The 13959-nt window shown below is 38.3% G+C and overlaps 1 protein-coding gene across 5 annotated transcripts in view; it reads left to right on the top strand.

The window, feature by feature from the left end:
- Window positions 1–96: 96 nt before the first annotated feature.
- Window positions 97–13959, top strand: part of IDE (insulin degrading enzyme) — a 61566-nt gene continuing 47703 nt past the window's right edge. The window contains exons 1-5 of one of the 5 annotated variants that reach the window (XM_027672392.1): window positions 412–463; window positions 9960–10001; window positions 10126–10310; window positions 11690–11897; window positions 12634–12803. In XM_027672392.1, coding sequence (XP_027528193.1) covers window positions 10151–10310; window positions 11690–11897; window positions 12634–12803 — 538 coding nt within the window. In that variant the 5' untranslated portion in view covers window positions 412–463; window positions 9960–10001; window positions 10126–10150. Of the gene's footprint in view, window positions 166–352; window positions 464–9959; window positions 10002–10125; window positions 10311–11689; window positions 11898–12633; window positions 12804–13959 lie in introns of those variants that run through there. The other 4 variants (XM_027672390.1, XM_027672391.1, XM_027672388.1 and 1 more) reach the window with 4 other exon arrangements.

Below are 13959 nucleotides of genomic sequence, written 5' to 3'. Positions count from 1 at the left end.
GGGCGCGGCCCCCCCGCCGCGCCGAGTGTCGCCCCGGCTCCCCGCCCAGCCACCCACCCCCTCCACCGCCTCCGCCTCTTCCCAGAGGCCCCCGGCCCCCTCCCCAGCCGCAGCCCCGGCCCTCCTGGCGGCAGAGGCAGCTCCGGCACTCCCAGGTACCCCCAGGTACGGGTCCCGCCAGGCCCGGGCGCGGAGGGCGGACGGGACCCCGCGGGCGCCGGGAGGGATTGGCCGGGCGGCGGGGGGAGGCGGGCGGAGAACATGGCGCCGGGGAGCGGCGCGTGCTGAGCGACCGGAGCCGGGCCGGGCGGCGGGGCAAGGCCGGTGCTGGCGGCGGGGCCGCCAGGGCTATGCGGCAGCGGCTGTGCCCTGTGCTGAGCCGGGCTCTGCCGGGCTGGGCGCGCCCCTGGGCCGCCCCGGCCCCGCGCTTCTTCCCTCCGGGCCGGCGGCGCAGCTCTTTCGGGTACGGTGCGAGTGCGGCGGGGCCGGGGCAGGGCCGCGGGACCCGGCGCCGTGTGACCCGGGGCCGGGAGGCCGCAGAGCACCCGCAGGGTTGTGTAAGAGGCGGCGGTGGGGCGGGGGCACCTTGTGCGGCGGGCGGGGAGCCGGAGGGGCTCGGGCCGCGGAGAGGGGCTGGCGGCGGAGCCTTCGCGGGAAGCCGAGCTGGGGGCGGCGGGGCCGGGTGTGCCGGGGAGGCCGGAGTCCTGCCCTATGTCCTGCCGTGTCCTGCCCTGCCGCCCGGGCTGACGTGCTCCCGTGTCTGCAGCTGCACCTCCCTTGACAAAGCAAGCTTGGTCATCAGCCGTGCGGCTTTCCTTGCCCGGGGGCTTGCTTTATTGTTCCCTGCCCCCTTGCAAAAAAACCCATGAATTTTCATGTTACTTGCCATGACTTCCTAAGCCTTAATTGTGGAAGAGAAAAAAAAAAGTAAGTTTAAATTCTGTAAGAAGAAACTGCTATCAGTCACCCAAAGTTGCTGGGAGCGGCCTCTTCAGTTTGTGACGAGCCGTCTGGCACTGGCATTGTGCGGAGCTTGTTTTTGTGTGTGTTACCAGTGTTACCAGCTCCGGTGGGGAGAGAGAAGTAACCTCGATCGAGGGAGGAGCGGGCGGGAGGCTTGGCATGGCTCACTTTTAGGGGCAAATTAAGCTGCGTAACAACTCGGCAAAGTTTTTCCAGGAAGAGAGCTGAATAAGGGACAAAGGCCAAGTTGTTTTCTTTCTTTCATTAATACTGTACCTTAGTAGCCAAATCTATTTTTAACACTGCACAAATAAGATGCTACGTCAAAAGTAGCATCTTTCCGGGGAAAAAAGTGAGTTATGATGACTCATACTTGTCGGTGCTTGCGTGTCAAAATTCGGATGCACCGTTATTGTTCATTATTGCTATTTATGCTTCAGAATTGTAAAGGTAATCCACAGTGCATATTCGGAGCCAATGCTTTTTCTCAGGCTGTAGTTTCTCCTTCTGGATTACTCCCCTTGAAGCATGTGAATATATGCAGTATTTGGACTTAACTTTATGTATGTGAGTAGGCCTGTTATGTTTTCATGCTGCCTACAAGCATGATTTAATCATCTGTTTAATTTTAATTGTGAATTAGGATTTACATAAATGATAATGAAAAGAGAGCAGGCATAGTGCTTTCATGTGATGATTTCTTTAAGATGTGAAAATTAAGAATTTTTTTTCAATTACATGTTCTGTTTCCATTTCTGTATTTTGTTCATGTTTTCACATTTTTTCAGCTTTAACTTTTCATAAAACTTTTAACCTTCATCTGCATGTCAAGCAGCAAGATAATTTCACAGTTAGAACTTCTTGTCTCTTTTTTGTCTCATGTACGGCATTGAAATGATCTGTTCTAGTTGGAAAGACGTGAAGGATCCATGTATCCGTGTTTGCATGCTTTTTTGCTCCCTTTTTCCTTTCTGTCTTCAGTTGGTGTAAAGCTGTGTGTTAATCCCTTGGATGAAATGGTACCTTCGGGAATTGTTCAAACTGTCAAGCATATAACTTACTTTGCACATGAATACAGAAGGATTCCCCTACCCTGTTAGGTCCAGAAGAAAGAGAGAAGGGACAAGTTGTTTAGTACCTCCAGTGTTTCATTGAACTGGAAGGTATTAGGCCCCTAGCTAGGGTTTGTTGCAGGTTACTGTAGAATTCATTTACTGAAAATACTGTCAGACCATTTGAGAGATCGCATATTAGGTTGATATTTTTTATATATTAATTATATTGTATTAGATGCTTTTATAATAATTTTAGTATATTGATTTTTTAACAAGATAGAAATCAGAAAGTTTGTAATAAAAATCTAGAGAAATTGCTTTAGTTGGTTTTGCGTCTGGTTTTGTATTTGCATGTGCAGGGTCTGTCAATGCACATCTTTGTTTTCAGTTTTTGTGATGTCCATAAGTTGATAAAATATGCTTATGAGATAGCACTGTGTATATGTAATAAGGTGATTTTTGATGGAACTTGTTTGAAAGTTGCTTTCTGTTAAGATCTGACCTTCTGCAACTTGTTTTTAGAATGAGTTGCAGTTTGCCTGAACAATTGAGATGGAAAAATATGCTGTAGACTTGAGAGTTTACTAACAGTGTTAGCAGTAGAACTAGAATTGAATTGTCCAAAACTGTAAAAACTAAACCAGCAAATAGGTGAACAGCCAGGACTGCCTTTGTTGAAACACACCCCTGACGGCTGTAAACTGCTCGTGTTTATGAGTTTGTTGGTTATGTCAGAGCTCTAGTGTCAGATAAGCAATTGCTTTTAATGTGGGATTACAGTGCTTTTAATGATTCAGAATTCTGAAGTGCTCTCTGTTTTTGTTGATAGATCAGATTTTCTTGCCAGTTCTCTCATCTTTCTATGTATTACTTGGTGTTATGCACAAGTTTTAGTCTCATCTTGGTGGTTTTTTTTAATTCAGACCTCACAAGTTTTTCTTTTTGAGTATAAGACAGATGGTAGCATAAAGTATTAAATGAGTTGGCTTTACAAAGAGTTTTGGGCAATCTGATGTGCTACTTGTAGATAAAATCTATGAAATACGCATCAAGATACTGTTAGAATAAAGCACAGAGGTCTCTCCTATAGCATCGAGTTTGATGTTTCCCACTGTGTGTGCAGGGCCACACACCAGACACCACCACTGTATTGGGGTTGGGGACCAAGCCCTGCAACTGTAGAGTGATGAAGGAAAAATGTCAGGGAAGGAGGAAGAGCCTCAGAACCCACTGGTTTGCAAGTATACAAGGCATAAAACAATTAACTGAATTAATGAGTACATTTCTGAAGCAAATGTATAAAATACGTTTTCAAGCAGCTGGTCATGTAGCACAGAAACTAGTCTGATCAGTCTTGTTCTTAACACTCAGTTTGAGACTGATAAAAATAATTGTAAAATCTGCATTTGTGAAAATTCCGAAGATCCTATATTATGATGACGTCTAAAAATTAAAACCAGATAGTTTTACTTAAGTTTAAAAATTCTCAAATCTTTCAAATAATCAAAGGCTTCAAAACCCTTTGGGAATTTCCCTAGTTTTCAGCAATCTTGTAAAAAATTGAAGTGAAGAATTGCTAGGAAAAGACTAATTTTAATTGTTTTATTTATGGTGAACGTGGTTAAAGCTTGTTTACCTTGGAGATTGTGTTTGGACGAATTGTTTGGGGCAATTTTCGAGGAGGTAGGAAAAGTAAGCTGAAGTGATGTAGAGATTTTAAAAAAAACTTGTTATCCTTTATTGCTGTGTGTAAAATGAGATTGTATAAAATCCTGCCTTTTTGTTTGATTTTTTTACCCAGTGCTTTGGGAACTGGAGTGGTCAAGTTAGGGAACGTAGATTTAGGGCAATAAATCAGCTTTATGTTGTCTTTATTGTATATCCCATCTCGTTTGACTAACACAAGACTGTTGAAAGCACACATCATTTTACTTCTCAGGCCAATTGCCTGATCTTACATGTGAAGCCACCAGGGCCCTTGTTTTTGCCAAGTTCACACGTGGTACTGTCTCATTAATGCTACTGGTAATTCCTGTACACCAGTGTTGCACACCAGTGTTTCTGCTGTCACGTTGGCACTGAAGCCTGTGGCAGACCAAGTTTTACTGCTGTGATCTAGAAGTTGTAGAAGCTGGATTCTTTTGAGAACCAGAGCAAGGCAAGTGTCTGCCCTGGCCACCATCATTAGGAGGGAATTTTCTGAATCAATTATAGACTTGGCAAAAAGCTGCAGACTGAGGTTCTGAAAATGCTTTAATTGTAGCGTGAGTTTAGAATTTCTTCAAAATAAACTACATAACAAAACCTTATAAATATTCATCATCTTCAAACTTGCCTGATTTGGCATGATTAGTTGCTCTTAATAACTTGGTAGCACTGATTAAATCCTTGTGGGTCTTTGTAGTTGGAGCCTTTGTGTATGAAGTAGTATGCTGAATTCCTGATGAGTTTAAAAATGATAAAACATGTTAACATTTTAAGCAGTTTATCTACTTATGCAGTCTGTCTGCCTGTGTATGCAGTCAGAATTATTTAGATCAGTATCAGGAACGTGTTGGGATCTCATACATTCTCTAGCTTCATGACAAGTAAATTCACAGAAGATTGATGCTTCGTGGATGTTGAATAATGTGAAGTATTTTAATCTCTAAATGTGTAAAAGAAGGATTGCAAGGTTTGTCTGCTGGTGAACCTGTGACCTGAAAGAGTTATGGAGAGTCTCCTGAAGAGTCCTTTTTGGTAATGTTCACCTGAATTGATCTAATTTGTTGATTTGAGTTTTGTTTTTTTGGTGTTGGTTTTTTTCAGGGTTTTTTGTTTTGTTTCTGTTGGTTAGTTGGTTTTGGTTGGGTTTTCTTTTTTTGAGATTTCTTGAGATTACCCTTTTTCTACTCCATTTTTGTATTACATTCTTGGTAACTACTCAAAACATTTGTCCGATTTTAGGAAAAAAACTTTACTGCCTATGATTTAGTTTAAAAATATTTTTTTTAATTATAACATACAAGTGAATGGAGAAGTTAAGAGAGTAGGTAGATTATTGATTGTCTTACTGGTAACATGATTGTTACACACACAAGTATATCACAGTGCCATCAGATTCTACTACTATCATGAGCAGAAGTAGGTGCAAGAGAACAAGAGGAGGAGGAGTGAAGACCTGTGCAAGAGTGCAGATTTTTTGCAAAGCCATGAGCAGCTGAAGAAGTTCCTGGACTCCTCCAGAGTGCTCAGTTCAGTGCTGCCATCCTAGTAAGAGAGGTGAGAAAACTCTGGCTGGTGGTTCTGCAGCACCAGGCCTCCTGCCAAAGCACCCAGCACTTCTTTCACTCCATGCATTGGCAGCTGGAGAAATCTTCATGTAACCAAGATGGATTAGTAAATAACACAGAGAACATGTTACCAATGGTAACTCTGCAGGACAGAACAGAGAGAGAGGCTCTGACTCAACAGAGGTTTCTCTTCACTCTGGTAAATGGTAAGCAATTGAGTTGCATAAAATCTTCAGGTAAACCCAAATTTTAAGGCAGCTGATATAAATGGAAAGAAATGCAGACTGTCATGTCAAAAAAGTCTTGAAAAAAGGCTTTGGAGATTTTGCTTTGGGGGTCATATTTTTATTAGCTAGTCACATTTTTGCATTGAAGCAACCCTCAGGAGTTTCTGTTAATTGGTTTTCAAATATGGTCCTTTAATTGTTCAAACATTGAACTTAGATTTGATTACATTGGCTAATTTTTAATTAAAGTAAGTTTACTAAAATAACTTTGAGAGATTAAAATAGTGAGGTAGAATCATATATCACTTAATCCCATTCTGTAACGCTCTGTTTGCAGGTGTAACCTGGCATCCCCAGAGAGCCTTACTGGTTCCAGGGGACTGCCTGCCTGGAAATGATTACAAAATTGGAACCTCAAAGAACAGAATATAATTTCACTTCAAAGTGCTATAATTGAAAATTCAGCATTGGTTTTAACTGATACTTTTCTTGTACAAGTGAAGTAATTTTGAGAAGGAGGAAGAATATTTCCTGTTAATTGAATAGAGACACTGCCCTGAGTTCAGACATACCCATTCCTTTTTTTTTTTCTTTCTACATTGGTTATCTTGCCAAGTGTAATTTTTGAGCCAGTGGAAGAATTTCCAGTGTCACAGTAATGCTTTGTATTTGTTCCTGCTGTCCTTGGTTATTTGGATCTTTCACTGTTGCTTCTGTTTTGTGAAAGTAGTATGACAATATATATTTTAAATATTTTTATTTAAACATTTAAATGTTTTTGTTAAGATATTAGCTCTGCAATAAACATGGCATCTCCTTTATGGATGAATTGCTTTGCAGCATCTGGTGCTCACTGTAATGACAGGCAGAGCAAGTAGATACAGCACATGTACTTCAGGGCAGTGTCTGAACATGACCTTAGAAATTAAGCTACTTCTCAAAAATAATAAGAAATACAGAATTCTTTCTGGTTTTATCACTTTTTTTTGCCTGTGGTTAAAAGCAGTTCTGTTGTCAAAAAGTGGTTTGTAGAGTTTTAGGATTCTGGTCTGAAAGAGTGCAGTGTGGTTTTTTTTTAAAGCAATTGCACTTAGAGAACTTAAAAGCTGCACAGGAAAGCAGTCATATGAGGGAATGTTTAATATTAGGTCTTACAGTTTACTCCATAAGAAGAAGCAATGATACAAAAACTCTCTCTCTTTCTCTCTAAAGAGAACTTTCCTCACTTTTATATTGTAGTAACATAGCACCAGGATGGACAGTACTTGAGCAGGAAGGTGTTGGTCTTGTTCTTCTGATGTATTACCTTCCAGGAGTATGGCATAGTTGATCTGCTCATGCTTTCATACAAATTGTCTGATGCTATTAATTCAGTTTGCAGCAAAATAATTGTAGGTTAATCATGCAAACCCTTTTCAAGTTAAAGAATGTTGTGTTCACAATGCCCCTTGACATAACAATGAAGATTGACATGCAAGTTTAAGTCCTTGGTTTGAAGGCTTATTTACTGGTTTTGTCCTTTTGAAGACTGTAGCTTTTTCCTTCGCTGAAATTTGACTACCAAGCTGGAGGTAGCCTATGAAGGAGACAGAAGTAGGGAACGATAATAAAATGAAGTGGAGGTGTACAGCTTCACAAGACATCAATTGCAATCTCGTAAGGTTTCATAGAAGCTGCGTAATTTGATGAATCACGTTGGAAAGATTAGTCATCTGAACAAACAGTAAAGTTCTATGACTTAATGATATGGTGTAGAAATAACAAGGAGATATCAGATGACAAGGAAATTGTATAACATTTAAAAAAACCCACAACTTGAGCAGCTTATAGTGTGTATGTGTCTTACGATAAGCAACTAGTATCTTAATGAGACAGAATATTCCAGCTGAAAACCAAGATGTCTTCCTTAGCAGACGTGAAATCAGGAGATTCAGAGACCTCCTTGTTCTCCTACATACTTATATTTGTCAGTCCAGCAAGTGAAAAACAATTAGGAACAGTTTAGTTACTGATTTTCATATATGAAAAGCAGTATCTATTCTCACTTCATAAATTTTACATAGTATCTAAAGTAGAGTAGAGTATTTCTACTTAATACTCTAAACTTTGAGCATGGAGGCATTTTTTAATTGTTAGCATTGTTTGTATCGGTGCTGTTGATGCAGAGAAACAGAGATGTGCAGTACTTGGAATAGTCTTTGGATTTCAGTGGTATCTGCATTTTTTTGGAGGAAGGAAGCTCATAGATGTTCCAAGCAGGATTAGCCTGAGTACAGGGTGAAACTAGTGGATAAATGAAGGTTTAAATGAGAGTGTAGACATATAGATTTAAATTCAGCATTTCAGTTATTGTTTAGTGATTACATTTGGCTGCACTTTTTTTTTTTTTTTAAAGTAATTCACAGTGCGAGAACCATGTTTTACTAGTGGAACTATTTTCTTCTAAAATGAATTGAACTGCACTTATATTTAACTGTAAAAAGTTACTTCATATTCTTTATGGATTTTGATTAGAGACATTCAGATTCTTATTATTCATTGATGCTTTCTAAGATGAGTGCTTTTATTTTCTTTTTGGATTATAATTCCTGTTTGTATTTTCTTTTTTTTCATATTAGGGTGTATTCTAACTTAAGCGTATTTAAAAGTTCCAAAGTAATATTTTTACTTCTTTCAGAGATCTAATGCTTACTTTACTACTTTGGGGTTTTTTACAATAATGTCTTCTCCAGTTTACATATATATATCTATATCTATATCTATATCTATATATATATATATATATCTCCTTCCGTAAACATAAATCCAGTCTTAAACAAACTTTCACTTTGCTACAGGTAAAAGCTTGATTTAGTGTTTGTGAAACACTGGTTTTCAGTGATTCTGCTGTAGACATTATGTTCACAAACTTTCTATCCTTAAAATCCTGTTAATAATAAGCTCTTTATTAGCCTCATTATAATATCTAACACCAACAGTGATGGCACTGCATCTGCTGGCTTCACGTTGGCTGTTGTTTTTATACCATGGAGTCACATGAATAAATTTGAAGGAGATGATCCGGAGGGACAATAACTTTCAGAACTGCTTCTCTTTTTGAGAATGATAACAGTATTTTAGGAAGGAGGTTTTATTAGCTAGTTCCCTTTCATATATAATTTTAAACTGTAAGTAAAATATATAATCAGATTTTCTTTTTCAGTTTTTTGTCATGTATCTGTAACACTGAGTATGCAGTTGGTTTCCTAGCTAGAGAGTTGATTAAAATGTCGTGAGTGCCTTGAAACAATCTGTATGTTGAGAACTTTGCGGTCCTTCAGGTTGTACATCCCCTAGGGCCTTAAGCTTGTACATAGTTTTAAAACTTGGAGGAAGTTCCTTGAATCGTACAGCCTGAAAATGGAAAAGTAAATGCTGTGAAACTCCTTGCTATCTGTGTGATACAAACAAATTTCTCATGCCTGTCTGTATGTATTGTGGCGAGGAGTGGGACTTGGAGCTGAATTTTTTAAGTGAAATGAATTCAGTGACGACTAACGAAGCCCATGTAGTAAATTACGCAGCAATATGCCAAGCAATGTTTCACCACAGGAAAAGATTAACTTTTGTTGGTACTATATATTTATAGAACAGGCCCTGTTCTAAAACCCTTCCTGCAAAACAATTAGAATTCAGTGACTGTTACATACAGGAATCCACCACGTGAATGATCTCAGAGTGTAGCTTTCTGATTTCCCACGTCTGGGGTTTGAGCTTTTTTTGTGTGTGTTTGTGGTTTGTTTGGATGTTTTTATTTCGGTTTTGTGTTGCTGTTTGTTATTTGTGTGTTGTTTTTGTTTTATTTTTAACACACAGTCAAGGGGTTCTACTCTACCTCCACAAATATCCTAGTCTGAATGTCTTACCTCTTCACTTGGCATTTAAAAAAATGTATAACCACAGTTTATGATTTCAGAATCACACTTAGTTTCTTAGCATTTCAAAATTGTGCCATTAAAGAAGCATCTCATAGCATCTGTTAAACTAATAGTACAAGTTTAAACGTGTGAGACAGTCTATTCCTGTTTATCATGACAGTTCTGCAGTGTGTTTGTATTTTAGTGGCAGCATTGCAAACAGTGTTACCATTTCTTTCTTGAGTGTACAAATCCAGTAATCTGTTAGTAAAATTTTGTTCATCTAACAATCACAAAGTTACAACATTCATGATATAACCACCAATTCAGACACATGAAATACTTTCCTAAAGTTTTGAAAATATACTTGAGATAGCAGTGTATGCTTCATTTAATTTAATTTTATCATAATCGAATAAGGGAATGATATGTATTAAGTTTGGAGTTTTTTAAATTTCCAGTAATATGATACTTGAAGCATTCAATTATGTGATCTACATTTTTATTATGTTTCTTGGTCTTCAGGGGTTTTTTTTGTTTTAACAGCAATATCTTTCAGGATCTGAACTATACTTTTAGGCAAATTAGGTGAGTTTTTTGCACAATAGAACTTCTTGCTGTCAGTATTGCCCAGTGTTGTCTAACATAATATTAAAATAGTTGCAAGGCTTAAGTAAAAATAATAAGTGAAATTTCTTCTGTTTTCTTCAAGGTTTCAGAAGGAGACAAACAACAAAATGAACAATCCAGCTATTAAGAGAATAACAAATGAAATTATCAAATCACCCGAGGATAAACGAGAATATCGTGGACTGGAACTGGCAAATGGCATTAAAGCTCTTCTCATTAGTGACCCCACCACAGATAAGTCTTCAGCAGCACTTGATGTGCACATAGGTATTTAATTCATGCTGTGTTCATTATGTCATTAATAAAAACGCGTAAGGTTTTGGTATCTTGATTGCAAATAAACTGACAGGAGTGGTATGCAGTTGGCAGCTTAGCCTTTTATTGTAATTTAGAGCTTAATTCTTTGACACATCAAGTTGAAAATTATTAGAGCTAACTAAATGCTCTTACTGTACTCTGTGTTTACTCAAGTGTAGCTCAGTCAGTAGAAAGACTGCTTTTAACCATTAAGTTTCGTGTTATGAAAGATCTTTTGTAAGCAGGAAAGGGGCGGGTGTAGGTGCAATTATTTTAGACAGCTCCATCTGTCACGTCAGACTTTCTTTTTTCATGTTAAGTTATTGATGTGTAGAGGTGAGAAAATGCTGTAGTGCTGGAGAAGTTGGAGAGACTCTCCCTAACTCCAGTGATGCTTAAGTGTGCAAACAAATAGTGGAAATAGAAGGGGAAGGCAGTTACTTTGCCTCTTTGGAATAAAGGAAGCCTTTCCTTATATTTGAGGTATTTCTCAAGCTTGTGTAGTTTTTCACTTGCTTGGAAAGTACGATGCACCCACACATAGCTACAAACTCTTACTAAGTTTGTAGTTGGGAGCTCTTGCTGCTGTTGGTGTTAGGGGAGAAGTAATAGAGTAACTTCTTCTGACCTTTTTTATTATGGAGATGGCAGTCCCAAATCATTATCTAGTTCAGAGGATCCTGAATGTGGTTTTGTTTAGGTATATGGCATTAATAACCAGCTGCTGCATACAGTTTGTGTGTGTGTACTGGAGGAGATGTATCTGTTACCTTCAACTCTAGTCTCCCGTTGCACATCGCTGCACACTCCAAAGCATGACTGCCAGACTCAAACTTCCGTGGTTTAGTCTCCCATTCTTCCAAATCATTATTTTAATCTGTTTACCTTCACACCTACTAGCTGGTCATCCATAGGTGCTTGTGTTCAGGCAATTACAGGTTATCGCTTGTCCTGTGAACCGTAGGATAAATACCTCCTTAATTATGGTTGGCAATCGCTGCCATTTAACACAGTACAGTCAAGGTATAGAATTTAGAACAGTGTGATCTACCAGGTCTTTACAGATTATGAGTCATGGACTTCAATTGAAAAGTTGTCTGTATAAGGAAGTGCAAGCTGATTTGAAGAGGCAGGTTGATACACTAATTGATTATTACTAATTCTAATTTTTTTAAATTTTTTTTTAAGATTAAGTTTAGTTGACTATAGTTGCTCAAGTGCCTGCTTACAGCTACAGAATTGATACATAATTACCTGAAGCAATGAACTGTAATGTAGAACATCTTAAAAGGCTTAATGTTTCAGTATTAATTTTTATGAATGGTTACATGAAATTTTTCTTTCTGTAGGATCCTTGTCTGATCCCCCCAACATTGCTGGGCTTAGTCATTTTTGTGAGCATATGTTGTTCCTGGGAACCAAGAAATACCCAAAAGAGAATGAGTATAGCCAATTCCTAAGTGAGCATGCCGGGAGCTCAAATGCTTTCACAAGTGGTGAACATACCAACTATTACTTCGATGTGTCACATGAACATCTAGAAGGTGCACTAGACAGGTAAACACATTTTTTAAGATTTACATTTTTGTTCTGTAGGTTTTACTTGAATCGGTGTAAAAGTTTTCTGCTAGTTCTATTATTATGATATTAAAAAAAGGGTTGAGAGCGCTATCTTTTGTTAAAACTGATAATCAGATATTTTTCAGTTTAAAAGTCTTGCTAAGATTTATTTTTTGGCTAGCAGAGTTCTTCACTGAGGCAGAGTTTTTTAAATTTAAATGTTGTGTTTACACTGAGTATTTTTGGAAATGTGGGTCGCAGAATATGATTGTGAATTTAGGCATTGATAGCAAAAGCAGGGTGAAGTCTAGAAATATATTAGGATGCTTTTAGTAAAGGGAACAGGACAGAAATTGAAAAGTGTGTAGTCAGTGAGGTAAAGAATGAGTTTACTTTGGCTTCTCCCTGGATGTCTGACAAGACTTACTTGATTTGTGAGATTAAGAGCCTCCTGCAGTTAAACCTCAAAACACTAGAAATTTTCAGTGAGAATTGTGATGCAGGGTCCTTGTTCTTTTAGTACCTTATATGATGAATATGTTGTCTGCATTTATACATAATTGAGAAACTGAGAAATAAAGATATTGAATCAGTGTCACAACCGTTACAGAATTTATAAGTTCTGCATTAAAAAAGAATGTATTCAGTTGTTTCCAGGAAGTACCAAGCTTATTACTTTTCTGTTGCCATTTATGTACAGTATTCTTGATTGAATTAAAGTTTTTCTCTTTAGATTTGCCCAGTTTTTCTTGTGCCCTCTGTTTGATGAAAGCTGCAAAGACAGGGAAGTGAATGCTGTTGATTCTGAGCACGAGAAGAATCTGATGAATGATGCCTGGAGGTTGTTTCAACTGGAGAAGGCTACTGGAAACCCCAATCATCCCTTCAGTAAATTTGGAACAGGTTTGTCAGAATATAATTATCTTTCGTTGGAGTTCTGTGTAACATACATAGTAGTATTGTTTATATAAAATTGCTAAAGACAGACTGAAACAATTCCCTTTTTTCCTCTCCATACATATTTATTGTGGTGCTTTATCACATTTTCCACATCATAGACCAAACAGAGCTAGACAAAAGCATAGGAAACAGAGAGATCCAAGACTTGGAGTGTAGTGATGAAGCAACCTTTATGATTCTGATAATTACTGCAGTGAATGCTGTTTTCCAATTACTGGATTTGTCATAATTTGGTACTGTTAACTCTTCATACATAACAAAGTGAATGAATTTTGTTTAAATTGTTGTTAGCCACATGCTCTTTTTGTTAACTAACATTTAGACTAGGTGACAGTGACTAGATCAAATCAGAAAGATGAGCAAAGTGAAGTGAAAATTACTGAGTAGGAATATAGAAACAACATCTTAACCATAGAGCACAACAGTAGGAGATGGATAGATAAAATGATCTTGCACATATTCCAATCTTATGGCTGTATTTTTTTGTTCAGGCTTAATTATTCACAGAATGCTTAGTAACAATTTAAAATAAACACCCCAAAACCTCTATTTAAAAAGCATTGAAGTGAGATACCATGGTTATGGTCAAAACCACAAATGTTTGATGCTTTGGTAGAAGTTTAAATGTTGGGTGTCTTTGGTTTTTTTCCATAGAAGTTATTTTTGACATGAATTTATTTTTGAAAGCGTCAAAGTAATACGGCTGCTCTGTTTAATCATTGAACATCAATGCGTTTTGTGGCTTGGTCATTTTGTACTGTGAATAGTTGACTCAAATTTTGGGGACAGTTAGGATGACAGGGAGAGCAGATAATGGCCTTTAAGGGACTAGTTTCCTTCTCTGTCTCCAGAAGGACAAGAATATTTTTGCACCTGCTGATGGAGGCATAGTTATGGGTCTGGTAGCCACCTGCTATGGGAGCACATATTGCTCTGTTGACCAGTAAAGGGAAGCTATAACTGCATTCTTCAAACAGATAAATTTGAAAAAAAAGAGTCTTGGGAAATTCTAATTAATAGGCAGGTGTTCAATGTACATTTGTTAATCTCTGCTACTGAAGATATTAAATAGTTTTCCTCATTTTAAGAAGGTTGTCTA

Source organism: Neopelma chrysocephalum, unplaced genomic scaffold (genome assembly GCF_003984885.1).
Source record: "Neopelma chrysocephalum unplaced genomic scaffold, ASM398488v2 Primary Assembly neopelma1_97390, whole genome shotgun sequence".
In the NCBI taxonomy this organism is placed as follows: domain Eukaryota; kingdom Metazoa; phylum Chordata; class Aves; order Passeriformes; family Pipridae; genus Neopelma; species Neopelma chrysocephalum.
This window is presented reverse-complemented; position numbering and strand designations above follow the sequence as displayed.